General features: G+C 65.1%; 10 protein-coding genes across 10 annotated transcripts; 6 read left to right on the top strand and 4 right to left on the bottom strand.

Moving 5' to 3' along the window:
* Positions 1-41: 41 nt before the first annotated feature.
* JCM10292_004989 (uncharacterized protein) lies at positions 42-1,316 on the top strand (the record flags this gene model as incomplete). Its single annotated transcript, XM_076649913.1, has 5 exons — positions 42-296; positions 358-471; positions 526-605; positions 681-1,194; positions 1,275-1,316. 5 exons carry the CDS (start codon positions 42-44, stop codon positions 1,314-1,316), a joined length of 1,005 nt encoding a protein of 334 aa, XP_076504553.1.
* Positions 1,317-1,768: 452 nt separating this feature from the next.
* On the bottom strand, positions 1,769-3,371 carry DIM1 (putative dimethyladenosine transferase; the record flags this gene model as incomplete). The annotated part of the gene is made up of 8 exons (XM_076649912.1): positions 1,769-1,811; positions 1,871-2,373; positions 2,442-2,535; positions 2,596-2,757; positions 2,829-2,840; positions 2,904-2,942; positions 3,023-3,134; positions 3,362-3,371. 8 exons carry the CDS (start codon positions 3,369-3,371, stop codon positions 1,769-1,771), a joined length of 975 nt encoding a protein of 324 aa, XP_076504552.1.
* A 286-nt stretch (positions 3,372-3,657) lies between these two features.
* JCM10292_004987 (uncharacterized protein) lies at positions 3,658-5,862 on the top strand (the record flags this gene model as incomplete). Its single annotated transcript, XM_076649911.1, has 4 exons — positions 3,658-4,401; positions 4,461-4,943; positions 5,000-5,517; positions 5,583-5,862. The coding sequence occupies 4 exons, from the start codon at positions 3,658-3,660 to the stop codon at positions 5,860-5,862; spliced, it is 2,025 nt and encodes a 674-aa protein (XP_076504551.1).
* Positions 5,863-6,259: 397 nt separating this feature from the next.
* Positions 6,260-10,204, bottom strand: JCM10292_004986 (uncharacterized protein; the record flags this gene model as incomplete). The annotated part of the gene is made up of 13 exons (XM_076649910.1): positions 6,260-6,640; positions 6,708-7,307; positions 7,377-7,562; positions 7,656-7,871; positions 7,949-8,138; positions 8,224-8,399; positions 8,471-8,594; positions 8,660-8,746; positions 8,838-8,952; positions 9,012-9,123; positions 9,217-9,808; positions 9,891-9,912; positions 10,039-10,204. 13 exons carry the CDS (start codon positions 10,202-10,204, stop codon positions 6,260-6,262), a joined length of 2,967 nt encoding a protein of 988 aa, XP_076504550.1.
* A 282-nt stretch (positions 10,205-10,486) lies between these two features.
* Positions 10,487-12,135, top strand: RPA49 (DNA-directed RNA polymerase I subunit RPA49; the record flags this gene model as incomplete). Its single annotated transcript, XM_076649909.1, has 4 exons — positions 10,487-10,589; positions 10,676-10,850; positions 10,925-11,845; positions 11,955-12,135. The coding sequence occupies 4 exons, from the start codon at positions 10,487-10,489 to the stop codon at positions 12,133-12,135; spliced, it is 1,380 nt and encodes a 459-aa protein (XP_076504549.1).
* Positions 12,136-12,499: 364 nt separating this feature from the next.
* JCM10292_004984 (uncharacterized protein) lies at positions 12,500-14,169 on the bottom strand (the record flags this gene model as incomplete). Its single annotated transcript, XM_076649908.1, has 6 exons — positions 12,500-12,561; positions 12,680-12,758; positions 12,836-13,351; positions 13,477-13,570; positions 13,687-13,843; positions 14,145-14,169. 6 exons carry the CDS (start codon positions 14,167-14,169, stop codon positions 12,500-12,502), a joined length of 933 nt encoding a protein of 310 aa, XP_076504548.1.
* A 471-nt stretch (positions 14,170-14,640) lies between these two features.
* Positions 14,641-19,141, bottom strand: PEX6 (AAA family ATPase peroxin 6; the record flags this gene model as incomplete). The annotated part of the gene is made up of 11 exons (XM_076649907.1): positions 14,641-14,961; positions 15,061-15,200; positions 15,282-15,505; positions 15,579-15,960; positions 16,040-16,475; positions 16,544-16,701; positions 16,791-17,168; positions 17,235-17,461; positions 17,533-17,883; positions 17,942-18,849; positions 18,911-19,141. The coding sequence occupies 11 exons, from the start codon at positions 19,139-19,141 to the stop codon at positions 14,641-14,643; spliced, it is 3,756 nt and encodes a 1,251-aa protein (XP_076504547.1).
* A 336-nt stretch (positions 19,142-19,477) lies between these two features.
* On the top strand, positions 19,478-20,700 carry JCM10292_004982 (type II 3-dehydroquinate dehydratase; the record flags this gene model as incomplete). Its single annotated transcript, XM_076649906.1, has 8 exons — positions 19,478-19,498; positions 19,558-19,632; positions 19,683-19,756; positions 19,820-19,934; positions 20,094-20,136; positions 20,208-20,292; positions 20,461-20,548; positions 20,641-20,700. 8 exons carry the CDS (start codon positions 19,478-19,480, stop codon positions 20,698-20,700), a joined length of 561 nt encoding a protein of 186 aa, XP_076504546.1.
* A 2,018-nt stretch (positions 20,701-22,718) lies between these two features.
* JCM10292_004981 (OSBP family protein) lies at positions 22,719-24,625 on the top strand (the record flags this gene model as incomplete). The annotated part of the gene is made up of 8 exons (XM_076649905.1): positions 22,719-22,761; positions 23,124-23,228; positions 23,306-23,439; positions 23,512-23,537; positions 23,601-23,689; positions 23,755-23,898; positions 23,964-24,520; positions 24,581-24,625. 8 exons carry the CDS (start codon positions 22,719-22,721, stop codon positions 24,623-24,625), a joined length of 1,143 nt encoding a protein of 380 aa, XP_076504545.1.
* Positions 24,626-24,979: 354 nt separating this feature from the next.
* On the top strand, positions 24,980-27,021 carry MID1 (Mid1p; the record flags this gene model as incomplete). The annotated part of the gene is made up of 3 exons (XM_076649904.1): positions 24,980-25,970; positions 26,038-26,758; positions 26,877-27,021. The coding sequence occupies 3 exons, from the start codon at positions 24,980-24,982 to the stop codon at positions 27,019-27,021; spliced, it is 1,857 nt and encodes a 618-aa protein (XP_076504544.1).
* Between the last annotated feature and the right edge of the window lie 222 nt (positions 27,022-27,243).

Here is a 27,243-nt window from a genome sequence, read left to right as displayed (position 1 = left end):
CTTTTCTCTCCCTTTTCCGCTTCAAGGTCTCTTTCCCTCCCATGTCTGCTCCCGCTCGCGAAGAAGAGGCGCAACCCAGTCTGCGCAGCCCGGGGCAGGCCGCTGCACTTGTCGGAGCGAGCCTGACACATCGCTTGCGATCAGTGCCAGACGCCGCGGCCCGGCGGAGTGTCTACTTTGTCGAAGGCAGCGGGGCTGTAGCCTTGCTGTGGCTCGACGTCTCGTCTCCGTTCAGCTCGCAGCAAGACGGACAGCCTTCGCCGCTTGTCCGCTACCTCCTCGACTTCCTCCCGTCCGTGCGTAACGACTCAAGGCGGGTTGCTTTTAATAGACCAGCTAACGAGATACCAAACGCAGGACGTTCTGACTATGGACGTTGCAGTCGGGCGTCATCGTGCAGCGCACACGCAGCTGAAGGTTATCCGCTCCGCCTTCAACGCTGTCCTTAAGCAGCTCTGCTCTGGGCAGGCAGTGCGTACTTCCCGTGTGAGATATTGCTGTCAAGATCTGACCACACAATGGCAGACGCTCATGGTAGACGAGCATGGGGAGTTGTTTTACCAGTTCAAGGGAAAGCACATGTGGCTCATCCCACACCACGCAAAGTACGCCCTCTCTCTCTCCCTGTGCATGGCCTTCTTTGCAGAGAGATGGTCACTCGCTTCCTCCCCGCGCCACAGCAACGCCGACTTTGGCCTCTCGTATCGCATGCGCGACGCAGCCGTTTCGACTCTGGACGAGCATGATCTCCGCGCGATTTTGCTGCGCGGGTCCCCGCCGGTCCTGAGCTCTCCGAGTCACGTCGTGACCGGCGTGCGCCTTGTCCTCACTGTGCTCGAGGCAGTTGCCGGTCTCAGTCTCGACCAGACATCCGAGGCAGGCCTCGCAATCCTCGTTGTCCTACACGAGCTGGCACTCTCGCACGCTCGTCGCGCCCGACTCGACGTAGAGAGCGTCTCGTCGGCCATGGGTCGCATCGACGAGGCCTTTACCACGCGGTTCTGGCCCGTGTTGCAGTGGACTGTCACGCATGAACCGCGCACGCTCAACAAACTTGCCGACGACTCGGTCGCCGAGTATCTTGAGCTGCGCAATATGCATCACATCGGTCGCAGGGACGAGGGTCTGCCGAGCGGAAAGGTATACACGCAGAAGGCGACAGACGCGGCGTTGTGGGCGTTCGGCCTTGCTGTCGTGCGTTGCTTCTTGATCACCTCCCCATCTCACTGCGTTGCCTGACCCTCAAAGCGAGCAGGAGGCTGCTATTCACGCAGTGCGCCTACTTTGCGCCGTTCCTGGAACATCCTTCCGATTGACAATTTCTGGCGACGCTGTACGTCTCTGCAGAACCGCGTCCTGCCTGAGGACGAACAGCTCAGCGTGCCAGAGACGCTGGAAGAGCTCGGCACACGGCCCCACAGGTGGTGTAGCAACCGCGCTGGCGTCGAGTCTCGCTCAGAGTTCGCCCCGGTTGCACGGTGGGATTGAGGCGCGCGACAGGGCAGTAGACAGGCGCCGGATACAACTGCGAGAAGACGTCTCGCGCATCTGCCTCAGCCAATTACAGAGTCACGCGGAGAGCAAGCTCCCCAACCAGACCTTTTGAAGCTCGTGACAATGGCCGCCCGGACAGTGAGAATCGGCAGGCGCCGCACAAGTGGCGAGGACACGAGGCATAGTATGACAACAGACAGACCTATGGAGGGAGCGAAAGCACAACAACCGAATATGGCCGGCCGCGGACGGCACCGGAGAGAGGCGAGCGAGGTCAAGCGAAATGCAACCCGTGCTTGTGGAAGCACGTCAAGAGCCTGTCAGAGTGATGCTGTCAGAGTCGAGCACGGCATTGTGGCAAAAGGGAGAAACTTACTTGAGGAAGTCGTCAACGTCCATCTTGCTCGCACGCTGGTCCGCGTACCCGCTCTCAGCGAGCACCTGCTCGAGCAGCTGGCCCATGTCAAAGTCATCGGGGATGAGCCTCTCCTGCTGCGCCATGAACGCCTTGTAGTTGGCCTCGAGGATCTGCTCGACGCCCTTGGCCTGGAAGTTTGCGCGCACGACCTTGTTCTTGCGCGAAAAGGCGATGCGCGTCAAGCCGTCGAATTCGGCGAACGCGACGGGCGGCGGCGGGTCGAGCGGGACGATGCGCACGACGCTCGACTCGACTTGGGGCGGCGGGCGGAAGTTGTTGCGTCCGACCTTCATGATGTGGTCGACCTTGGCGTAGAGCTGCACATTGACCGAGAGACGGTTCCAGAGCGAGTCGCCCGGGCGCGCGACGAGGCGCATGGCAAACTCGCGCTGGAACATGAGGATGGCAACGCGGAAGATGGGGCGCTGCGAGAGGAGCTTGAAGACGATGGGCGACGAGATCTGCAAGTGCGAGAAGGGCCCGTCAGCCACGGCGGGCGAGCGCGTCGACGCAGCTCGACTTGACATACCTGGTAGGGCGTGTTGGAGATGCAGACGTCGAAGTAAGGGAGGTCCACCTTTACAAAGTCGCCGACGGTGATATTGAGCTTCCGCTGCTCAGGTCTGTAGAGTCGGGTTGTCAGCGAGAGTCGTGGGCACAATCTCGGGTGAGAGTGCACGCACTTGCCCTGGACACGCTTGGTGAGCTCTGCAGCCATGCGCGGGTCCATCTCGACGGCGTGGCACGACTTGCACTTCTCGAGGATGCGGACCGTGAGGTTGCCAGTACCGGGTCCGACCTCGAGAACGACATCGGAGGGGCGGAGGTTGGCCTTGTCGACGATGCTGCGCGGTGCGAAGGCAGAGATGAGCATGCGAGCGCGCGAAGGAGGCGGTGAAGGTGCAGGTGGACGGACCCTTGCGCAACTCTGTGGACCCAGAGAACTCGTCAGCAGGCGAGTCAGGGATGTACGAGAGCAATGCAAGCGCACAAGGGGTTCTTGAGGATGTGCTGGCCAAACTGGGCGGTGCTGCAGACGAGGCAATCGAGCTCAGGCGGGTCAGTCTCGTGCGCCGGCGTCGATGCGGGACGGCACGCGGCGAGACTCGCTTGAAGATGGGGTTAAGCGCGCCCTTGCCGCCATCCTTGCGCTCCTCCTTGGACTTTTGCGACGGCGCCGTCTGGTGCTGGCGGCTGAAGCGCTCCGACGTTGCGCGTGGCACTGCAGGCGGCGCATCGAGTTAGCTGGTCCGGTGCAGCTGCTCCTAGGAGCTTTCGCGGCACTGCACGCACTCTTGCAAGCTCTGGACGGTGAGGAGGGACGGCGACAAGAGGCGCTCCTCTGCCGCGATGCGGTGAGGCGGTGAAGGCGGAGATGGGACAACAAACATGCCGCAAGTTGCGCCTGGTCAAGCTGGACAGGTGTAACAGCACGTAATTACACTGTACGAAACTTCATCGGCGCTCCCGCCGCCGAAGGGCCGCAGTCGATTTCTCCTCCTCCTCATCGTCGTCCGGCTTCGACCTTGCATCCCCCTCCCTCTCGTCTTTGGCCCTCTCGCGTGCTAGCGAATACCTACGAGCTGAGACGTCTGCCGGAACCCCACCTTTGCGCGCGCTGCCTGACTTCACGTGCCGCTCGCTCGCTCTCGCTCGTCTCTTCGACGGTCAACCCTGAGTTGGCTCGCTCTGCTTGATTCGCCTGCGCACAGTGGTGCCTGCATGCGCTTGTCCCGCTAGACAAGATGCTCCCAGTCGAAAACATAAGAACCTACCTCATTCTCTCGCCTCCTCCCGTCGTCTACCCCTTCCCGGTCCTATGCCCTGAGGCCCTCTCCAAGTCGTCTGCTCATCAGCAGCTCGCGCCGCACCTTACCCCTACGCTGCTGCGTGCAGCACCACTTCTGGCAGACCTCATTATCGACGACTTCCTCGATCTGCTCGACAAGGCGCTCGTCGATGCGGGTCGCAACGAGCCGTTCTCGACGAGCCTCACGACCGCGATCGAGCGCGAAATCGACGCCATCTCTCACCTCGTTTTTGCTTCTTACTCTGAGGACAACCTCTTCGAGATCCTATCGAACCTCGCTCGTCGCGTACTGGACCCACTCGTCAGCGAGCTTGAACAGCGACTCGGGCGGTCGGGTCCGGGCGTCATTGTTCCTGGCGCAAAGCAGCGGCTACCGCCGTACGACGCGCACGGGCGTCAACACGAGATGACGAATCCTCGTACCGGTCTCATCCCAGATGTCACGTTCATGCGGAACAAGCCGCACAACGACTCTTCTGTCAGGAATATCACGCGAGTGCACGGGCTTCAGTACTACGTCTACATCACGGGCGAGCAGAAGACACCCCAGGCAAGCGAGCCGAGCAATTCCACGAGCGACGGGGGGATGTTTGTCAGATTCAACGCCGAGTTACTCGAAGCGGGGGAGAAGCGGCTGGATGAGCTGACGGACCCGCAGGTGAAAAGCCTACTGAAGAAGGTGCGCCAGTGTTCTCTTCCTACACCCGTTGCGTAGCTAAAGCATGCCCCTTTCCACAGGCAGTCGCCTCAGCGCGAATCTACAACAACGCGTCCTTCTTTCTCACCGACCTGCTTTCTTTCGTGTGGGGACGGATCCATCTGCTCGACGACGTCACCTTCGAAATCCTGCTCTCTCCTCTCCCAGAGGTCGCGACAACTCCCCCATCGAACACTGCCGTCTTCATTGTCCTCCTCCTCTCCGCCTTCTTCCCCGACATCTGCACGAAGAGTCTGATTCCCGACTATCGAGACGAGCTCGCAACATGCGTGTCGGCATCGAGCAGACCAACTGTGCAGCCTGCGCTTGAAGGCGGGCTGAGCCAGTCGAGCGAGTCCGCAGCGAGCAGTGCGCCGAGGACCGCCGCCTCGACTCGCCGAACACGTTCAGGCGCAGCGGCACTACGCAGGCAATTGCATGACAGCTCATCGGAGGAAGTATTGTCCCGGACGTCCGAGGGCAATGTCACGACCCCGATCTCGCTGGTCGAGCAGAAGACTCCCGTCTGTCTCGTTCAATTCGACCGCTCGATACAAACCTGACCATCAGCTTCCCACAGGCCATCCCTCTGAGATACCCGAATGGCTTCGTTACCTGGCTCACTTCAACGATCCCCCCACCGGACCCGTTCGTCAATGAGCAGCACATTCCGCCGCTCTCCTCCTCGATCGACACCTTTCCGACTCGCGCCTTGACGAGCCCTCCGCTCGGCATTCCCACATCTTCCTTTCCTGCACCCTCCGCCGACGACGTCGCGACTGCACCCGGCCTCCAGTCGCTCGCGTCCATCGAGCTGTCTTCCTTCGTCGACGAAGGCTTCTCCTCCCGCGCATACCGCTTCTCCAATCCGAGCAAGCAGGGCGACCCCAACTCGCTCATCTTCAAGATCGCGCTCGAGGATGCGGACGAGGAGCTTGAGCACGAGACGGCCGTCCTCCTCGGCCCGCTCGAGGCGCTCACGACCGACGCGGTCAGCGTGCTGGGCGTGTTCAAGCGCGCGGACGGGCGCTTCTGCGTCGTCATGGAGGACGGAGGCGAGGCCCCGGACGAGTGGCCGGACCTCAGCCTGAACCAGCGGTGCGTGACTCTCTGCCCTTCGTGTCCGATTCACTAGCTGACCTTGTGGAGGCTCGGCGGCACAGCATCTCGCTCATGGTCTCGCTGTTCCGCATTCACCAGGTCGGCGGCGTCATGCACAACGACATCACGCCGCGCAACGTCGTCGCACAGCGCGCGTCGCCCGCCCATCCGCTTGGCCGGCCGAAGTGGATCGACTGGGCGCACTGCGGGGCGCACGCCTCGTGTGACGGCGCGCGCTGCCCAGAGCTTGCGGGCACAATGCGCGAGATGGGGCTTCGGGAGGCGTCGGATGTTGAGGAGGTCAAGGAGCGGGTCCACGCGGCGGGCCTGATGTACGAGTAGCAGTTCGGTGGAATCGGTCAACGGCTCGTTTTCTCGCACACGTCCCCGCCCCTCTGGACGTGGCGGGAAGCCCCTCAGAGCGGCAGCAACGGAAGCAAGACGCAAGACGGACATGGTCCGACGTCTGTCAAGCGTCTGCACGCGTCTGGAGCAGAGAGCGAGAGCAGACAAAGTAGAAGAGGCGGTATTTGGAGAAGCAGCTGCGTACTCTCGAATGGAAGAATATCTGCACGCAGGCTTGTAGTGATGCTTTAGCTCAGTAGTTAGCTTCGGATTGACACGCAATAAAACGACGGGGGAACGACCGGGACAGGCGGGACAATGCGATGCGCAAAACAACAGGAGGGCATGCGGGAAAGTCGACAGGCAGCGCATGAGAGGACGGCGACCGCTGGCGCTAGGCAGTCGAGGTGGGCGCGGGTGCAAGCTGTGGAGGGGTCCCGTGCCTGCCTCCGTTCTGCTGTGCGTGCCCGTTGGTCGCGGCGTCGGGTTTTGGTGTCGCAGATATCGCGTCGGCGCCCAGGTCGGTCGCCGCGAGACTGGGCGTTGCTGGCGTGCTCGCCGACTCGGGCCGGCGCGGCGTAGACGACGACGAGGACTGGCGGCGGGCGTTGCTGGACGAGGAGCCGGCCGACGCCTTTTTGCGCTCAAGGAGCTTCTTGGTCCAGTCCTTGACGAACGACTTGACCTTGGCCTCCTTCTCCGGCCCGAGCGAGTCGTAAGTTTCGGTCGCGTACGAGGGGCGCTTCTTCTCCTTCTCGCACAGGAGCTCGCTGACCTGCAAGCGCGGTTCGCAGGCACGTCAGCGTTTCGAATGCGAAGTGCGCGAGGAGGAAAGCACGCACCTCACGCGCCCGCTTCTTGAACGCCTCGGGCTCAAACTGCGCCTTGTACTTGCTCATCGTCGCGACGACGACGGACGAAAACAGTCCCATGACCTTCTTGTCCTTCTGCGCGCGGAGCTTGTCCTCCTTCTCGGCCCTCTTGCGCTCGTGCCGCTCGGCGCGCTCGCGCTCCTTTGCCTCGTCGACCGCGCGCTTCTCGTCCGCGACCCTGCGCTCCTCTGCCTCCTTGGCCTCGCGCGCCGCCTGCTCCGCCTGTGCGATGAGCGCATTCGCATCGAGCGCGACGGCCGCCGGCCCGAGCGGGGGCGTGTCGGCCGCGCCGCTCGCCGCGCGCGTCGGGACCTCCCACTGGACCGCGCCCGTGCGCACGTTCACAAACACCTCGCGCCCCGAGTCGCGGTCGACGCGCACGTCCCACCCGTCGGGCAGGCGCCGCGACGGGCGCGGGAGCGACGGCCGGAACTGGTTCGCCTCGGGGCGGACAAACTCGGGCGGGTCGTCGGCGGCGTGCGCGTCGTAGTCGTTCGAGCGCGCGCGTTTCGAAAGCTGCTCAAAGTCGAACGAAGAAGGGCGCTTGCGATCGGGGTCGTCGGATGCGTCCTGCGGGAAGACCAACGGCTCATCAGTCACGTTCGGGAGGCAGGCAGCAAACGTAGCGAAAGGACCTACGACGAGCGCTTTCGGGATGCGATACCCGAGCTGCAGATCCGCCCAAGAGGCGAGCAGGTCTTTTGCGAGCGTCTGCACCTTCTCGTCGGCAATGTCGGCCACGCACTTTGCGACGCTGTCCTCGATCTTGGACGACTCGATCTTGTTGCGCGTCGAGAGCTTCCACTTGCTCAAGATCTCGAGGTCCTGTGCAGCCGCCAAGCACCAAGTGGAAATCAGCTCCTCGACCTGGCGGGACGAGTGGGTAGCAGACGGAGCGAGCTGCGGCGGAAAACGCACGAGCGTGATGACGTGCACGTCCTGCGGGTACTCCCTCAGGACGTTGTGCATGAGGTTGAAGCCGTGGAGGCGCATGAGGCCGCGGAGGACGTCGTCGTCGGTCGTGAGCTGCACGCGCGTGAGGAGCTTTTCGAGGATGCGCCGCGTCTGGAGCGCTTGCCGCAGAGCGGCCGAGACCTTGGGCACCTCGTCCAGCTGGATCGGGTGAAGTGTAGGCTGTGCGAGCGACGCACGGAGCTAGAGTCAGCACTGCCTGCACAGCAGCGGGACTCGCAACCGAGTGCCGGACGCACAACAAAGTCCTCGTCGAGCTTCTTGCCCTTTTTCTTCTTGCTCCCCTTGAGGCCGAGCGCCTCGACCTCGTCTGCGATCCCGAGCGCGTCGATGTACAGGTCGTCCATCCCGCCGAGGTCCGTCTGCGTCTTGCCGCCGATGAACCCGACGCAGTTGGGCTCGCCGCAGAAGCACTCTTGCGCGACGTGGCTGCGCGGGGTTTCGACGACGCGAGGTCAGTCGACCGCTCAGAGAGAGAGAGAGAGAGAGACGGGAGAGGGCGCGCAGGACGCACCCGTAGCGGTCGACGTTGTAGTTGAACGTGAGCTCCTCGTCCTTCTTGATGGCGCGCTTGGTAAAGATGCCCATGCGCATCTTGCGCCCGACGGTCCACTTTGCGACGACGCAGTTTGGGTTGCACGAGTGGTTGAGGAAGCGCCCCTTGCCGCCCTTCTTGGTCGCGTCGATGAACTGCGACATGCGCGGCGCGCGTCAGCGCTCGTTCGCTCTGAAGAAGAAATGGGGAATGGAGGCGAGCGCACGACGTCGCGGTCGAGCGCCATAAAGTAAAAGTGCTTGATGCCCTCGTTCGCGTACGCCTTCATCTTGCGCTGGAACGGCTCGGGCCCGATCACCTCGCCGACATACTCGTACACGAACGCGTCTCTGTCGTGCGAAGCGAGGCAGACGTGAGTGCGGGACTCGGAAGCGGGGTAGAGTGCGAGACGTACGCTGGAATGTCGCCGGCTGCGCGCACGCCGAACCCCTTTTTCTCCGTCTTGACAATCTCGATCGGTGCGTACTGCCTCTTCTGGAAGCTGTGCGTTGTCAACAACGGCTGATCAGCGAGGTGCATAGCGAGCGGATGTGCACCAACGAAGGAAGAAGAGTCGACGCGGCAAGACTCACCGCTGATTCTGACACCGTTTCCCGCAGCGACAATCGCCCTTGACGCACTCGATCTGCATCATGCGATTGATGCACTGCGAGTGGTCCCCGCACGCCTGCTCGTCCTCGGGCACGTCTGTCCTTTCCTTCGTCAGCTGCGCTCTTGGGACGAGAGGAGGGGGAGAGCAAGCGCACCGGGATCGACGGTGCAGTCGCACCGCACGGCGTCCTCGTCGTAGTAGGCCGTGTCGCCGATCTGCTTGTTGGCGTAGATGCACCCGTCAAGCTCGGTGTACGTGCGACCGGCCTGTGGGCGCACATCAGATCGCCGTGAGTGTCCCGAGCCTAGCCTCTCACGAACTCTGCAGGAAAGAAGAAAGAGAGAGAGCGGGCAACGCACCTCGTCCTCTGCAACGGGCAAGTCGCCAATGAGCTGCGGCTCGCTCTCTGGCAGCTTTCCCTTGCGCGCCTTGCCGCTGCTCCCGCCCGCCGCGCCGCCGCCGCCTTTCCCCGCCGCGCGCACCTCTTCGAGGTGTCGCAGGATCGCCTCCTCCTCGCCCTCCTCCGCGCCCGCCTCGCCCTTGACGCTCGCGCCCGCAGGCGTCGACGCGCCCGACCCGGACCCCGAGGCGGACCCCGAGCCAGAGGCAGAAGCGGCGGGCGAGCGCGATGCGCGCGCGGCGTCGACCTCGCGCGCGGCGGACGACGTGCTCGCAAACGGAAAGGGCGGGGGGAGGTCGGGCTTGCGGTCGTCGTCGTCGTCGCCGTTCTCGCCCTTGACGGCGCTGGCCTCGCTCGGCGAGGGGAGCATGGGCGCGAGGGCGGAGTGGTGGTCGAGGTTGGCGGTGGGCGCGGCGGCGGCGGCGGTGAAGACGGAGAGGTCCTGCGGCTCGTCCTTTGCGGCGAGGGCGGGGGTGGTGTTCGCACTGGGTGAGGGCGCAGAGAGGGCTAAGGGGCTCGGGAGGGCGTCTGCGGCGGGCGTCGGGAGCGGGCTGCGGGGGTGGCGGAGGAGAGGGGGGCAGCAGGACCAAGTCAGCGGGCGGTGTGGGTCGCAGCACGGCAGCGGGACCGCACTTGACGGGCTGCATGGCCGTGTCTGGCTCGTGCGGTGCTTGTGGAGCTGCACGCGACCGGCCCCCAGGGAGAGGGAGCGCAGGGTCAGTACGGCCGGATGGAGCGAGCGAGTGCGGCATCACGCGTCGACCGGGGCCACGCAGCGCACCTTGCGCGTCCGAGATGTCCTCGTTCGACTGCATGCTAGCTTTCGAGAGGGTGCCCGGCAGTGCACGGGAGGGAGCTGCAGTCGGGGGCAGGCTGTCGCGGGCGGGAGGGTCACCGGGCGAGCTTGGGGTCGGGTAGTCGTGCGAGGCTGGGGCCGCTGCGAGCATGGAGCGGGCCGCAGATCGCCCGGGTGCGGCGGAGATAGGGCGCGGGTGCGAGTTGGGCGGTGGTGAGGCTGTGTGTGGGCGAGGTGCAGTTGGTGAGCGGGTGCGGGGCAGGGGCGAGGGCAGGGCAGGTTGCGCCGTACTGTGCAGTCTGGAGCGAGTCAAGCGTGCCCGCTGCTCGCCGGACTCGGGCGAGAGTCGGCGCGACTCTGCGTCTCCCCGCTCTCTCTCCTCGTCGTCGCCGTGCTTTCGCTGTCTTCGCCTCGTCGCTCCCCTCGACTGCGAATGAGCGACGCAAGTGCACGCAAGCGCCAGAAGGGCCTCCAGGGCCAGCGCATCGACATCGCCCTCGCCCCCAACCCCGACGCTGCTCCCGCTCCCGCTCTCGGTCCGTTCTCGACTCCTCCGCTTGCTCTCGCCTCGCTCCCTCGCGTCGTCGCCCGCACGCTGACCCGCCCGAGTCCCCATGTGCAGCCCTCTTTCCCTCGGCTCAGCCCCCGGCAAAGACCCCCTTCACCCTCTACACCCCGACTGGGACGCCCGCAGACCGCCAGGCCCTCCTCGCCGCAGAGACAGACGAAATCGAGCTCGAGAGCCGCAACCACCTCGGACTCGCCGCCGGGGGCGAGGACGACGGCTACTCGACCCAGTGCGTCCCCTCCCGCGGGTGGCACGCAGACACGAGTCGAGACAGCTCACCTTCCGCGCACTCGCTGCCCGCAGGTACATGATCGGCGTGCGCAACCCGCGCACCAACACGCTCACGCTCCACGCCGCCCCGCTCCACACCTTCACCCCCAGCATCAAGTCGCTCAAGGCCCCCGAGGCCACGCTCGACTCGGCCGCCGCCGCCCTCTACACGGCGCAGCGCTCGGCGCTCGGGACCGCGTTCGGCACGAAAAAGGCCCAGGCGCAGCAGCGCGCCCAGGAGCGCAACAAGCTCACCGAGTCGAGCTTTGGCACGGGCGCCCACGTCGCCGGCCTCCAGTCGCACCTCCAGCAGTCGATCAGCGCCAAAGCCGGCGCGCTCCCGTCGGCCGCCGACATCGAGGCCAAGGCCAACGAGGCCCGCCCGATCCCGCCCTTCAACGCCGCCGCGACGAGCCCCGGCGACGTCTACCCGCTCGACGGCGTCGTCTCGGCGGGCGAGCTGCACGCGCTCGACCTCTCTGCGCTCGTCGCCGCGCCCGACTTCAAGGCGCGCCTCCAGCTCCTCCCGTACCGCCGCTCCGACTGGATCCGCACCAAGCTCCGCCAGCTCCTCCCCGCACGCGCGAGCGCAGAGGGTCACGTCGCCAACCCGAGCAAGAAGGACCGCGACCGCCTGCGCCTCGTCGTCTACCTCGCCCACCTCTTCCAATTCCGCCAGGCTGCGCGCCCCGGCCGCCCCGTCGACCGCGCGCACGTCGTCGAGAAGCTCGGCGCAGGAGGGGGAGGGGCGAGCGCGGCGCTCGTCGACGCGCTGATCGAGCGCTTTACCGAGCCCGTGCGCGGCGGCGGGCACGCGGGCGGCGAGGAGCGCACGGTGACGAGCACGGCAGAGATCAAGTGTCTGTGCTACATGCTCGTGCTCATGCTCCGCGTCGACGGGTGGAACACGGACGTGACGACCGTCGCAGAGGACCTCGGCATGGGCAACAAGCGGTGAGTCCCCTCATGGCCCCACCGCTGCTGCTCGACCGCGACTCTGGTTGGCTGGCTGGACCGAGCAGAGGTACTGACAGGACGCTTTGTCTGCGCGCACCACACACAGCGTTCAGGAGCTCTTCCGCTCGCTCGGGTGCCAGCTCGTCGCCCCGTCGGCCGCCGACCGCGAAAAGCTCGTCGCGCAGGGCCGCGCGACGAGCGCCGCCGACGCCGCCAAGAGCAAGAAGGCGTCGCTCAAGGTCCCGCTCCAGTTCCCCAAGGAGCGCCGCGGAAAGGCCAAGCGGTGAGCCGGAGTCGCCGTGTTGAGAGGTGGGAGAGGTGGAGGCGCGGAGGGCAGCGCGAGGGCGCTTGTACCTGTTGTAACACACGCGTACTCTCCTTCATGGCATCGTGAGAGCGATGTGCGCTCCATCAGTCTGCAGCAGCACTCTCTTCGCTCTCGATCTGCCCACACCGCTTTGAAACGAAGAGGGACGAAGATGCAATGACGTGATACACAGACATGTGGGAGCGAACTGGGGGCTACTGATTCCTGCACCGAATAAGACAGAACGCGGAGCGGGTACCGAGAGAAAAGAGGGACCAATGTGAAGAGAAGCTAAACGCCCGCCTCGTCTACCTGCACTGAAGGGTCTTGGATCCCCCAATGACTCAGAGCTTGGCCTTGGGCTCGCGCGAGACGGTGCCGATGATGTAGCCCGACGGGTGGGAGACTGTCGTCCGATGGCGGCGCAATGTCAAGGGGTCGAGGAGAGGCGTAGTCAGGGTCGAGGAGAGGCAGTACAAGTCAGTGCTCCGCGTGTTTATCAAAGGCTCAGCGGGACAACGCACCAGGAACAAAGACTTCCGCATCCTTCGGCTCCGTGTTCTTGAGGCCCTTGAAGAAAGAGAGGTCCGGTGCGATGTAGTGCTGCAGGGGTTTGAACAGTCAGCCCCGTGCGTGTCCACACTGTACAGAGACGCCGCGAATATTCGCTCAGCACGCACCTTGTTGGGCAGCTCGTACTTGACCCTCTCGACCTCCTTGTTCTTGGCGAGGATCTCCTCGCACATGATGTACAGCGTCGCCTGCACGCTCGCCGAGTTGTGCTCGGCAAACACGCGCAGCGTCGTGTCCTGCACGCTCCGGAACACGCGCTCAAAGTCGATCCCGAGGTTGGCGAGCGCCTGCGCGTTGAGCGCGCGCGACGGGATCGGGACGTCGTACGTGCAGTCGACCGAGGTCGAAAAGATGCGGTCGTTGACCGGCTTGAGCGTCGTGTACTCGTCGACCCAGAAGTCCTCGAACGCCGACTCGGTCGTCTTGAGCACGAGGAGGTCCTTGAGCCCCGCCGTGCACGTCGCCGTGATGGCGTTCTTGCCCTTGGTCGCGTCGATGGTGACCGACACGGTGCGCTTGTCGTCGCCGTTGCGCACGAACGAGTGCTTGTGCGGCTTGCCGTCGACGGGGATGCGCGACCACTTGAGCTGGACAATGTCGACCGAGCAGCGGTGGATGTGGTCCTGCACAAGTAAGCGGATCAGTCTCGACTGTCCGACATACGGCACAGCCTGTCACTCTCAACCGCTTTGCAGCAGCAAGACACGGCGAGGCGACGGAGGCTGGCAGGCGGCGAATGGGGACGCACGTATCGGGTGACAAAGTGCAGGCCGAGGTCGAGCGCAAACATCTCAGGCTGAAGCACATACGGCGACGTCTTGGCGAAGATGTTGCAGGTGTTCCTGCGACCGCGAGCGACGGTGAGTTGCGGAACGAAGCTGCGGAACGGCAATTCGAGAAGCCTGCTGGACACAGCAGACTCCACGAACTACTCGCTGACGAGCAGAACCAAACTCACTTCACCGTGTCAGTCGGCACGCACGGCTTGTTGTCCGAGTGCGTCCAGATCGCAGAAATGTCGCCCTCGAGGAGGCAGCGGATCATGTACTCGACAAAGTCGTGGGTTCCGTCCGCATTGCGGACAACCCGACTGACGCGGACGAGGTCCTTGCCGTCTGTGAGATGGCAGTGAGACGTCAGCCGGGTTCATCTTCAGGGATCGGCGCAAGCTGATGAGGCGACCAGGGCGAGCACCCGAAGCAACGAGTCTCTCGCGACGCAAGATCTCCTGTTCGAACGTCACGCGAGCCCGCACAGCTCCAGCGTCGCCGCTGTAGGCGAGTAAGGGTGGCATCCCCTCGCATCCGGGCACCACCCCGACGATCTGCTCCTCAACCGTCCGCAGGCCCTCCCCCTCACGTCCCCGATCGCTGGCTGACAGAGGCGCGGCCTTGCTGGATTCGGGTGCGTACGTACATTTTGCGGTTTCGAGGTGGACCATGGCGGGCTGTGCGAAGCAGAGTGCGAGCTGGCGATAAGGTTGCGGCGCGGTGCACGGAGCAAGCGTTGGCGGGGCGGGAGCGACGAGCTGGAGTGAGCGCGGTGTCAAGCAAGAGTGCAAGCGGTTGCAGCGCGGTCCTGGCGAGCTACAGTCGAGCGGGAAGAGCGGCGAAGCGCCGGGCAACGTCCAGGCGAGGCCCGTCCCGGCCGACTCCGGCCCGCCGAATCGACCTCCGCTTTGACCGCACCCGCATTCCCCTTCCCGCGATAGCAGAAGAGCGAAGGTCCGTGCGTCGCGAATGCTCTGTCAAGCCGCGGGACTCGTTCAGAGCCTTGAAATGCTTGTCTGTTGAGCCGAAACACCCAGATGCGAAACGAAGACATTCCGCCCCGTATCGCCATCCGAAGGTCTGCCACGATGCAATGCATGAAACAAGCGCAACAGCACAACACGACAAAGAGCAGTGTCCATCTAGTCGGCCCGCGCCTTGCCCTTCCCCTTTGCGCGCCGGCGCTTTTCCCGCTCGCGGTCCTCGTCTCCGCCGTCTCCGTCCATCCCATTCACTGCGCCCGCCTCGTCCAGACCATCGACAATGCCGTTTGGCAGCGGCCTGCGCTCCTGCTCGACGGGGGCCGCGACGGCGATGCCCGTACGCGCTGCGGATGAGCTCGCAGCCGCCGCCGTAGCCTCCTTCTCGGCGAGCTTCTCGTCGCTGTTGAGCGTCTCGGCAGAGAAGCGCGACTGCACCGTCTTGTAGTGGAGCATCTCGGCCTGCGACACGGACGGGACGAGCTGCGCAGTGCGACCATCGGCAGCGAGCAGGGAGATGGAAGTTTGGGAAGGTCAGTCACGAATCATGCGAGGATAGCGGAAAGCGGGCATGCAGCGCACCTCGGCGAGTGCGGCCTCAAAGTCCTGCTGCGCGACGAGAACCTCGATCTCCTGCGGCGTGGCCATCTCGGCGAGGTAGTACTGCGGCGTGAGCAGCGGCGCCTGGCCCGTCGAGTATGGCGGCTGGGCGTTGAGCTCGGCTGTGCAACGTGCGCCATAAACATCAGTTCCTCTGTCTTCCACGTGGGACGGAGCACGGAAGGGCTTGTGCGCCTACGCACCGATGCGGCCGTCCACCTCCTCCGCCTTCCTCGTCATTGCCTTGAGCATCGCGTCCGAGCACAACGCGTAGAAGTCCGCACCCGTGTAGTTGAACGGACAGCGTTCGGCGAGAGCTCCCAGGTCGGTTGACGGCGCGAGGCGGAACTTGCGCGTGAGCGCCTCGAGGATCTTGCGCTGCGTCGAGTGCGTGTCCGACACGCCGAGGTACAGCATGCGGTCGAAGCTGCACAGTGGCGGTACGAGGTATGTGTGAGCTCGTTTCATGCTCAGAAAGATGGTGAGAAGCCAAGACGTACCGGCCAGGTCGGAGCAATGCCGGGTCGAGCAGATCAGGACGATTGGTCGCGCCAATGACGAAGACGTCGTTCCCGCCCTTCCCCTCGCTCATGCCGTCGAGCTCGGCGAGGAGCTGACTCACGATGCGGTCCATGACGCCCCCCGAGTCGCCCTGGTTACCGCGCTTGGGCGCGACAGAGTCGAGTTCGTCGAAGAAGATCACACAGGGCTTGGCGTCGCGCGCGCGCTGGAACACGCGCCGCACGTTGGCTTCTGACTCGCCAATGTACATGTTGAGGAGCTCGGGGCCCTTGACTGAGAAGAAGTTGAGCGAGCACGACGTCGCGACGGCCTTGGCGAGGAGCGTCTTGCCCGTGCCCGGCGGGCCATACAGAAGGATGCCTGTGCGTCCGTCACGCAGTGGAAGTCAGCACAAGCGGCACATGCCACTGTAATGACGGCACTCGAGCAGTCAGCGCACCGCTCCTCTTCTTGAGCCCGTCCGCGAACAGCTCGGGCCTTTCGAGCGGAAGCTGGATCGTGTCGAGGATGTCGCTCTTGACGTTGGCCAGGCCTCCGACGTCGTCCCACGTGACGTTCGGGATCTTGGGCGCGCCGATGCTCTCCGAGTAGGCCGCGCGCGCCTTGTCAAGCGCGCCGTTGAAGTCGACCGACGTGAGCGCCACGCCAGCATGCGCGAGGTCCGCGAGCGTGAATTCCGATGTGGGCGAGGACGAAAGGGTTGCGAGGACGCGCTCGGCGGCGGCTGTGCGCGCGCGGCGGACGAGGTCGACGAGGTCATTGGCGACGAGCGCAGCGGTCTGGACCGCGAGGGCGCGGAGCGAGACGTCGGGCGCGATGTGGTCCGAAACCGTGAGATTGCGGAGGATGGCAAGGCGCTCGGGCTCGCCGGGAGCCTGTGTCGGCGCGGAGACATCAGCGTCGACGCACGCTCGGTAGCACATCTGTAGGGCCGGCAACATACCTCGATTGCGATCTCCTCCTTGAACAGCCCGAGCACGCTCGTCGGGACCTTGTCGACATCCGTTGTCGTGGCGACGACGATAACCGGGTGTCCGCTCGTCTGCCAGCCCTCGCGAATCGTGGCAAAGCAGTCGCGCAGCACCGTCGTCATGGGCGGTTCTGTGTGCGCCATTCGACGCTTCGCTTCAGTCTCTGCGCCCCGCGCCGAGTTGCGGCGGAAAGAGCACAGCTTGAAAGTCCAGACGCACCCTGCCCCGTCTCCATCGCCTGGCTCTTCCTCGCCAGCGCTTCGACATTCCTCAGCAGCAGCACGACGGGGGCGCACTTGAGCGCCTTGTCGACCGCGAGCGCGCGCAGGCGCCCCTCGGTCTTGGCGTCGCTCTCGCCGACGAGGTCGGCGAACGCGTCGAGCTCGAGCACGGCGAGGCCTGCGCGGCGAGCGGCGCTGCGCACGAGCGTGCGGGCGCCGCTGCCCGGCGCGGCGGACTTGAGGAGGACGGTGAGGGGGAGAGCGTAGGATGCGGCGGAGGGCGTGAGGGACGAGAGGAGGAAGGCGAGCAAGCGCGAGCCCGGGGTGGGAGAGGAAGTGAGCGCGTCGGGGAGGAGTGAGATAGTCGGGCTGGGAGCTGCAGCAGTAGAGACGTGAATGAGCTTCACCGATAGAAAAGCATATAGAGGCACACGCGACGCACCAACTCCGAGCCACCCGGCCGCATCCGGTATCCGCCCACGCTCGACGCCCGTCTGCAGCAGCTTGGTCACCTTGGGGTCGACGACGCAGCCGAGAAGCCCGTCCTCGAGCTCGCGATCGAGCTCAAAGTCGCCCGTCGGCGCACTCGAGGCTGTCGGCGGGTCGAGCGAGAGCGATGTAATGACGAAGTAGACAACTGCTGTGGGTGCTGAAGATGCTGCGGGGAGCCTGTGCGCGTACGAACTCGCATGTCAGCACTCTGCCTCCATGTTCCGAATCCCGGAACAAGCTGCACGCACTCGACATCGTCGTCCTGTCCGCCCTCGTGACCGACAAACGCGACCCTCTCCTCGTCAATCCCGACCGCGACGACATCCCCCTCTTTCACGACCCTCCTGCAGCGCGAAAAGTGCTCCTTGAGCCCCTCGAGGAACAGCGGCTGGAACACCTTGTTGACCGAGTGCGGGCTCGCGAGCCGCGCGATCGTCACGGACGCGGCGGTCGGGAGCGGGGCGGGGAGGACTGGCGAGAGGCGTGGGGCGGGGTGCAGAGTGAGGACGGTTGGCGAAGAGGGTGTCGAGGAGAGAGAGGCGGGGCCGAGGAGATTGAAGAGGAGCGGAGGCGGGAGGTGCACGACCGGCGCGGCAGGCCTATAGAGAACTACGTCAGCTCGTCGTCCAACAAGGAGACAAAAGCCTGTTAACGCACGCCTGCGGCGCCTCGACCAGTCCATCTGCCGCAAAAACCCTAACGAGCCTGCCCCCCTCCCCTTGCCCCTCGTCTCGCAGCACGGCCCAATCCCCGCTGAACAAGCCCAGCCGCCCCAGGTCCGCCGTCGCGACGAGCGCGCGCGGGACGTCGTCCTCGTCCGGCTCGGGCGCGGGGACGAGCAGCGCGGGCGGGACGGGGTGCGCGAGCGGGAGCGCGGCGACGCGCGAGCCGCTGCTGCTTTGGGACGCTGTTGCTGCAGGCGGAGCGTGCAGCGGGAAGGAGGAACCGGTGGTACCGTTTGCGAACTTTGTGTGCGAGTAGGGCGAGGGAGACGTGAGTGGAGTCGAGGGGGAGCGCAGGGGCGAGAGAACCGAGTTGGCGAGGAACGACTCGTCAAAGTCGAGCTCGTCGTCGTCTTCGTCTGCAAGTAGCTCTTCCTTCTCCTCTTCCTCCTCATGCGCTCCTTCGTTCGATGCTCCACTGCCGTTCGGGAGCGCCGCAGCCGCGGGGCTCGCGCCTGTTGGCGGCAAGACGAGGATGCGCGTCTCGCCCTCGACGACTACGCCCTGGCGCACAGGCTCGGTCATGGCGACGCTGTAGGACCCCGTCGCGAGGCGGACCTGCGTCGCCTCGCGCACGAGGTCTGCGCCGGGCGAGGCGAGGCGGCGCTCGAGATCGGCGTGGTACGCTGGGTCTGACGCATGGGCATACGAGGGCGCGTCGAGGGCGAGGAGAACGACGGACGAGAGCGGGACGGGGCAAGTGGGCGAGAGAGTGAGCGGCGGAGGAGCGGACGAGGGCGAAGTGGGGGAGGACGAGGGGGACGAGGATGCGCGGCGCGGGAAGAGGAGCGGGTAGGAGACGGCGAGGGCGTGAGGCACGAGTAGCGTGTGCTCTGGCAGATCCTGGTGGGTCCGGCGAGTCAGCGCACCTGTGCAGAGTCGAGAGCGAGAGAGAGGTGCGTACGGCGTCGGGCAAGGCTGCGACGTCGAGCTTGCCGGCCTGGCTGGCGTGTACGACGACAGTCTGCTTGTCTGCACGGTGCGTCGACTCTACTGCAAGCGTGAGCTGCGACGGCGGGTCCTGCTTGTCGTCGAGCGAGAGGGTGAGGGCGTCCCAGAGTGCGGGAGATGCGAGGGCGGCCGTCGCTGTGTGCGCTGGCGCTAGCTGGACGTAATGTGCCCTCGCCCCGTCCATGGCTGCGCGGTAGCTTGGAAGCGAGAGCAGCGAAGTCGGGCTTGGTCCGGCTGTGGGTGGGCCGGGCGGGCCGAGGCGACCGCTCCTCACTCTCGCCGCACACGGTGTGTGGAGCTGCGTGGACAGACAGAGGCACTGCTGAGCAGTACTGCTTGCGATTGCAACCCTCTGTAACTCCCGGCTGAGCCCGTGCCTGCCAACCTGTCATCGCTCCGGCTGCGCCCTTCTTTCTTCCGCTCATCTTGTCCCTGGGCCTCCACGCCCTCGCTGGCCCTCTGTCCGTGCCCTGCTCTTGCTCCTTAGCTTCCTGCTTGCTTCTGCTACCTCTCCCTCGCCATGCCCACCGAGTTTACCACCGTGCGCACCCTCTCGCACCCCACTTGCTCGAGGTCCCGCTCACCCTCGCACCCTCACAGACCGACGCCGGCGTCCGCCGCATCACCAAGGTCGACCCGCACGAGGCCCTCGACAAGCCCAACGACCCCAACACCGTGCGCGCCGCCCAGCTGCCCCCCTCGTATCGCTCCCTATTGACCCGCAGCTTCGGCACCGGACGCAGTTCCTCCTCCTCTCGGGCGTCAACCACGCCCTCTTCGGCAAGCGCGATGCCAAGCAGTGCGTTCTCTCTCCTCGCCCCTCGACACGAACAGTCTCGCTGAAGCAACCCCGCGAGAGCAGGTACGGCACGACGACGCTCGCGCAGATCGAGGAGCGCGTGGTCCAGGTCGGCAAGGAGCTCGGCGTCAACATCGTCTGCGCCCAGACCGACTACGAGGGAGAGATGTGCCAGCTCGTGCGTGCCCGCTTCCCCTGGTCCTTCACGTCCCGACCCGGGCGCCGCCCCACCTCGGACCGCGGCTCGTGTCTGCACGGCGCTGCTGTCCGCGCGAGGCTTCCCTACCCTACCACGCTGACGAGATTCCTTCGCATACGTGCGTGTTCGTCACCGCAGATCCACTACTCGCGTTGCCTCGGCGGCGTCATCATGAACCCTGGTCCGTCCCCTCTCCCCTTCCTCCCCAGACGCAGGCGCTGACCCGAGAGAACCGCCGGCTCGCACAAACAGGCGCGTTTGCGCACTACTCGTACGCGATGAGGGACGCGATCGACGCGTGCGACTCGCCCGTCGTCGAGGTGCACATCTCGAACGTGTGCGTTCCGCGTTCGCCCTACCTTCTCCTCCTTTCCTCCCTCGTCCTCGGGCGCGCAAGCACTCGCGCTCTATCAAAACACATCTCTGCGGTGATCTGCCGGGAAGAAGGGCACGTGAAGAACCTGATCAGCCCCGCTGACCCCCCTCCTCGCGTCCCGGCGCACAGCTACGCGCGCGAAGAGTTCCGCCACAAGTCGGTCTCTGCGCCCGTCTGCGCGGGCTACATCTGCGGCTGCGGCGTGCAGGGCTACGAGGTGCGCTCTTCCGCGACTCTCTCTCGCTCTCTTTTTCCTCGGCTCGGACGAGCCAGCCAGGTGCTGATGAGGCGGGATTTGGGCGCACGCAGCTGGGGCTCAGGGTCGCGATCGAGCGGAGGAAGGAGCGCGACGCGGCCAAGAAGGCGTGAGAGGGGGTCGACTCGTAGGGCGAGGGGAACGCTGAACAACAAAAAGAGCTGTGCCAGTCTTTGCACGTGCGAAGCGGAGAGCGTTGCTCGCAGATCGGCTCGCCGGTCGCGAGCTTCCGATCGTCCACCGAGAGGACCTCGGTGCTCACCATGCGACTCTCAAAGGCAGGGACATCGAGAGAAGCTGAACAGACACACAATGTAGCACGCACACGCACACACACAGACGGCGAATGGAGGGTAAGAGGGAAGTGACACAGTGTAGGAAGGGGGCGAGGAGGAGTGTGTGGAAACTACAACGCTTTCAAGTGAAGGAAAGGAAGGAAGGGGGTATGAGGCGGGTAGTGCGCGTCGAGGGGGTTTCTGGAACAGCGAAGAGCAGAAGGCAGGAGAAAGCGAGTAGGCGAGCAGATCTGTGTGCACGACGCGCGAGAAGGTCAGGACCGCGGAGAGTGAGAAGGAGAGAGAGAGGCAAAAGGACGGACCACTCGTCGTCCTCGTCGTCCTCGTCGACCTTGTCGTCCTCCTCGTCGTCGTCGTCGCTGCTCGCCTTCTTGGCCTTCTTGGCCGGCGCCTTCTTCTTGGGCGCGGCCTTTGCCGGCGCCGCGTCGGGGTTCTCGGCCTCGTACGCCGCCTTCTCCTTCTCGTAGCGCGCCTTGTCGGCCTTGGCCTTCTCCTCGTACGGCTGCGCGTCGTGCACCACTGCGAGTCAGCGCCGTACTGAGGAGGTAAGGAGGCAGAGGAGCAGGCGCACAGCACGCTCGTCCTCCGGAAGCTCCTTCCACTTGGCACCGAGGATCTTGCCGATCTCACCTGCAAACGACGCGTTTTGACCAGTCAGTCTCGCGCTCTCGACGGGTTCGAGCTGCACGACGCGCATGCGCACGCGTCTGCGCGTCGGAGCAGCACGTGGGGAGGCGAGAGCGAGACGCACCGAAAGTCACGTCGGGGTTCTCCTCCTTGACGGTCGCGCGCTGGTCCTGCGAGAAGTGCATGTAGGCCGAGAGCGAGCGCTTCTGCAGAGGCGTTCAGGAACATGCGCAGGCGACATGTCAGCAAAGGTTGAGCGATGTTTGTTTTGATGTGCGAGAGGGGAGAAGAGGCGACGAACGGGCGCGTTGGGGTCCTTCTTGGCCTTGCCACCGGCGGCGGCCTTGCCAGAGCGGGTCTTGGTCTCCTTGGGCATCTGTCAAACGCGTGCAACGAGCGAGAGCGAGTGAGCGAGCGAGGACGCGTCGAGAGGGGAGGGCCCTTGTTTGCGACGTCGAGCGTGGCCGAGCCGGCGCGACGTGGAGCGAGGGCGCGCGCGCGCGAGGGCGGGTGCGACGGTGTGCGCGCGCCGAGCGAGCCGCGCAGCTGCTCCGGGGCTGTGGCAGGCGCACCCAGCAGGTGGGGCGGCGCCGGGGAGCGCGAGCGAGGGGAGGGCGCCGCGGGGGCTGACGACGAGCACGACGAGGGCGGGCAGGGGCGGGACGGCGAGGCTTACAGTGGTAGTGAGCGGAGTGTAGAGGCTGCGGGGCAGAGGAAGCGCGAGGCGACGAGTGAGCTCGAGGTCGGCGCGGCGAGTGCACGCAGGCGGGACTGACTGCAGGCGGGCGGGCGCAGAGGGCGGGCGAGGGTGCAGGGCGAAGAGGGCCGCGCGCCTGCCTGCGCCCGCCTCACTCGCCCCCGGCCCACGTTCCCCTGTCGCCTGCCCTCGCTGCCCTTCTTTTCTTCCTTTCGTCGAAGGGAGAGTGCAGAGGGAAGCACTTGCACCCGCTGGGCACCCTGGGCCCGCCTCCGCCGAGAGACGCGTCTCCTCTCGCCTGGCATGTGCAACTGAGACACGCCCGGCTCCTCGCTGTGGCCGACTTGCAGAGCCAGTGAGCGCTGTACGAGAGCTGCTCGAGAGACGAAAACATGCGCACACTCTGGCAAGCGGACAGGTGCGGGCGCCTCGCCGTCGTCGCCGTCGGTCGGCGCTCGTCACCGCCCTCGCTCGCCCCGCCCGCCTGCGCTCGCGTTGCTGCTGCACCACAATGTCGGACGAAGGAACCGCTCTCCCGGCCGCACAGAAGTCCAGTAAGCCCCCTCCCCGCTCGCGCCGCCGACTGCGTGCTCCTGCTCCCTCCCCCCTCCCCGCCTCTGTCGCTCGACCGGAACCGTGCAGCGAGCACCCAGCGCTGCGACTGCAGGGACGGTGCGAGGCAGTAGCTCCGTCATCGCGAAGGGCGACTCTAGCCTTGCATCGACGGGTCCGGCGGGTCTCTCGCACGCAGCCTCGTGCCGATCGGAGGCACCACCTTCGCGCAGCCTCGACAGTCGAGCCTCGCGCAGGCGCGGGGGCTGCATGGAACGACTGCAGTCGGCTGTTATGGGAAGGCCACGAGCATGCACACGCGCCGCACCCAGCACGCTCACACTCTGGCTTGTCTCGTCCGCAGGCTGGGGCTCGTTCCTCAAGTCGCTCGCTTCCTTCTCCGGCGACTTGAGCGGCCTCACCGCACCCTCGTTCATCCTTGCACCCTTCTCGCTCACCGAGTTCCCCTGTACGCTGTTCCCTCCTGGACGTGCTCCTCTCGCTCGCCTCCTCGCCCGGGCTGACCCCATTCTCTCCTCGCCACAGCCTACTGGGGCGAGCCGAAGGACTTCTTTGCCGCGATTGCCGACGGCAAGACGGCCGAGGAGCGACACCTCCTCGTCACGCGGTGGTTCTTGTCGACGCTGAGCGGGCAATTCACCCGCCGTGAGAAGGAGACGGTGCGTCTCACAAGTCAGACCCACGCTTTGTGGCCAGACAAGTGGGCTTAACTGACTCTGCGCTTCCTGCAGGGCTCGGAGAAGAAGCCGTTCAACCCGTTCGTCCTGCACCGATCTGGCGCGACTCTACCGGAGCCGCTTCACTCACCTCATCTCGACAGCTTCCTCGGCGAGCAGTTCCTCGGCAGCTGGGACAATGGCGAGCTCGTCCTCCACGTCGAGCAGGTCTCGCACCACCCGCCCATCACCGGTGCGCCTTGCTCGCCCAGTCCCACGGCCGGTCCCCCTTCGCTGACCCGATCCGCCCTACTGCAGCGTACCACCTCGAGAACAAGAAGAAGGGCATCGTGTACGAGGGCAACTGCGCGCAGAAGACGAGCTTCTCGGCACGGCAGATCTCGGTCAAGCAGGTCGGGCACGGCCTCCTGCGCGTCAAGCTGCCCAGCGGCGAGACCGAGAGTGCGGCTTCACATGAGCCTTCTCACTTCTGTGCGAATCGGACTGACGCTGATTGCCTTGCGCAGCCTACCTCATCACCCTTCCGAAGCTCAAGATTGAGGGCTTGTGGACGGGCCGGCCGTACGTCGAGCTGACCGAGACGTCGTACATCCAAGCGTCGCACGGCCTGACGTCGACGATCAAGTACTCTGGCGCGGGCTGGGTCTCGGGCACGTCGCACTCGCACACGACGACCGTCACGTCGGGCGCGGGCGGGCCGACGCTCTACACGCTCACGGGCACGTGGACGGGCGAGACCAAGTACGCCAAGCCGTCGCGCGACGGCAAGGAGGGGCAGGTCTTTTTCGACGCGAGCTCGGACGCGATGCGCACGCCCGTCGACGTCAAGCCCGTCGAGGAGCAGAACGAGTTCGAGTCGCGCCGCGCGTGGAAGGCCGTCGCCGACGGGATCCGCAGCGGCGACTACGACTCGGCGAGCCAGGCCAAGAGCGCGCTCGAGAACGCCGAGCGCCAGAGGCGGAAGGACGAGCAGGCGCGCGGAGAGACGTTCCAGCTCCGGCTGTTTGACAAGCGCCCGAACGACCCCGAGTACAAGCAGCTCGCGCACGCGCTCAAGTTCAAGGTGAGTTGGCGGTCTCCCGTCGAACTGGGCAATGCTCAAAGCTGATGTTCGCATGCGCAGCCCGAGGAGGAGGACTCGTGGGTCCTCAAGACGTCGGCCGCATAGACGCCCGTCTCTCTACTTTGCCGGCAGTTTCCCCACTCGTCAGCTATGCGTCTCTTTCTGCCCCTATGCCACCTGTACATCCCTGCACTCCGTCCTGCTCTGCCGCTCCCGACCGTTGTGACCTCTCGTCGAGAAATACATCGTACAAGCTTTGTCTCCCTTCCGCTCGAATAGCGGCGCGCAACTCGATGGACTAGCGTCTGTTACGTCACTTGCGTCGACACTGTGCAAAGCCGCTGGAGAGGCTGTTGCTTGCCCCCGCTGAGAGGCCGGAGGAGGCTGTGCAGACCTTAGGTTCCTCCGCTCGCACCCACTTCGACTCGAAACTCGAGCGAGCCGCTAGAATCGAGCAAGATGGTCACGCGGATACCTCGGCTGTCTCTGTACCGCCGTAGACCGCCGCGGACGACCCTCTCCCTCTTCATCACCTCGGCGCTCGTCGCGGTCGTCTCGCTCGTCCTCAGTGGCCCCAGCGTAGCGGCGCAGGCCGCGACGAGCATTTCAGATCCTTCGACTACGACCTTCGTCCTTGATGCGTCGGGATCAGCTTTCTTCCACCTCCCTGCTACCTCGTCGTCCCCCGTGTGGATCTCCCTTTCCCTCTGTTCCGTCCCTTCCACCCTCTCTGCCGACTCGAGTTACGTCCTGCCATCACGACTCAACCATGCACTCTTCGTATCGACGACGTCGGACGAGCAGACGCCCGGACCACGAGACGGCGACGACTCGGGCGCGTACCTTTGGAACGACGATGTCGGCGGGAGCAGCCGTCTCGAGTTCGGGTACGCCGCTTTCGCACTGGAGGCTGCACCGAGTGACGGCGTGTGGATCGGCGTCTATGCGCCCGGGACGGACGATCTCCGAGGGGATAATGGCGGTACAGACGGCACGCTCAACGCGACGGGCTCATGGTCGTTCGAGCTCTCGCTCTCCTCTGGCACGTCCGCCGCGCCGTACGCTCCCGCACACAGCGTAGGGCTCCGTCTTGACGACACGGACGCCTCGTCCGCGCTGCTCGTCACGGCCAACTGGTCCGCCGCCGGCTCGACCGGCACCACCCCACCAGCAGGCTACGACGTCCTGATCGCGCCTACGCAGCCGCACGCGCTCGCGCTCGGCAGGTCGCGCTGCGCCCTTCGGGACGCACAGGCGCGCACGGCGGGGAGTGCGAACGCGAGCACGACGACGAGGGGATATGGCGGAGGCGAGAGGACACAATTCCTCGTCGAGGGGCTCCAAAAGGCGAGCAACTACACGGCGTGGCTCGTGCAGAACGAGACGGTCGCTGATGGGGGCGCGAACCACACGAGAGTGTGGGATCCGGTCTTCTTTGCGACCAAGAGCGGTGCGTTGGATGCGTCAACCCTTTTGACGGTGCTTTTAGCCACTGACCTTCCGTTTCTGCCCACCAGGTGATTCGTGTCGGCTGGTGTATGGCATCGAAGCGTGCCCAGCGGTTGCCTACTCGGTGCCCTCCCCTCGCTCGCTCGGCACCGCCGACCTCGTCTCGTTTCTCAACGAAAGCATTTCTGCCTCGCTCACCAATTTTACGCGCACGCTTACGACCTTCCCGTGCGACTCGATCGAGATGGGCCAGTACTCGGTCGTCTCGACCTGTTCCGACTGCTCGGCCGCGTACCGCGACTGGCTGTGCGCGACGACCATCCCGCGCTGCACCGACGCACCTGGCGACGCACGACTGAACCTCTCAGTCCTCGCCGGCCCAGACGACCTCGCCGCATGGAGCATACCTTCCGACTTTGACACGACTCTCGTTCGAAATGACCCGCTGGCCTCGCGCACGCCGCTCTTCGGCGCTACAAGCCTCTCCTCGACTTTTCCCTCGCTCTTCAACGCTTCGTTCCCCGCCTCGGGCGCCAACGCGCTCGACGAGTCGCCCTTCCCCTACAGCGAAGTTCCGCCCTGCCTCGACGTGTGCAACCTCGTCGAGGCACGCTGCCCGCCGTTCCTCGAGTGGGTGTGCCCGCGCGGGACAGCGGGTGATCTCAAGGGCGGGACGGCGAGCGCTGCGTACGGGCTCACGCGGGAGGTGCCAGAGGGCCACCGGCAGGCGGGAGACGTGCAGGGGAGTGAGCTCGACATGCGCGCTGCGGACCGGTTCGGAAATGTCTTGTGAGTCTAGTCGTCCCATCTCTCGGCTTCTCCTACGGTGCATAGACCTGCGACAAGGATAAGCGATATCACGACCGGGGGAGACCGACGTTGCTGATCATGCTTCTGCGCGCTGTAGCTGCAACGCTCTCGGTAGCGACCTCGTCGAGGCGGCGCAGTTCGTCCCATACGAGTATCAAGCGACTTCGAGCGCGTCTCGCCTCGTCCCCTCCTTTGTCGTCCTGGTTGTTCTCTCGCTGCTTGGGTGGTCTGCGGCGTTGTAGACGGGTGCATAACGTTGCTAGCGGTCTCAATAGATGTATGATTATGCCTTTGTAAACCTCTCGTGGTTTTGTTGCGCAGGATCGAGGAGCTCAGTCAGGTGAACAGGTTTCGAAGCACCGGCCAGTCTGCTTCATTCGCAATCCTCCTGTTTGGATTGCCTGTCAGACGCTGCGCGGCCAGCAAGTGTCTATTGCGAGCGATGGGGTTGAGACAAGAAATTG

This window comes from Rhodotorula paludigena (genome assembly GCF_050403205.1).
Source record: "Rhodotorula paludigena JCM10292 DNA, Rt_paludigena_JCM10292v1_ctg29, whole genome shotgun sequence".
In the NCBI taxonomy this organism is placed as follows: domain Eukaryota; kingdom Fungi; phylum Basidiomycota; class Microbotryomycetes; order Sporidiobolales; family Sporidiobolaceae; genus Rhodotorula; species Rhodotorula paludigena.
The sequence above is the reverse complement of the archived record's forward strand: the minus strand, read 5'-3'. Positions and strand labels throughout refer to the sequence as shown.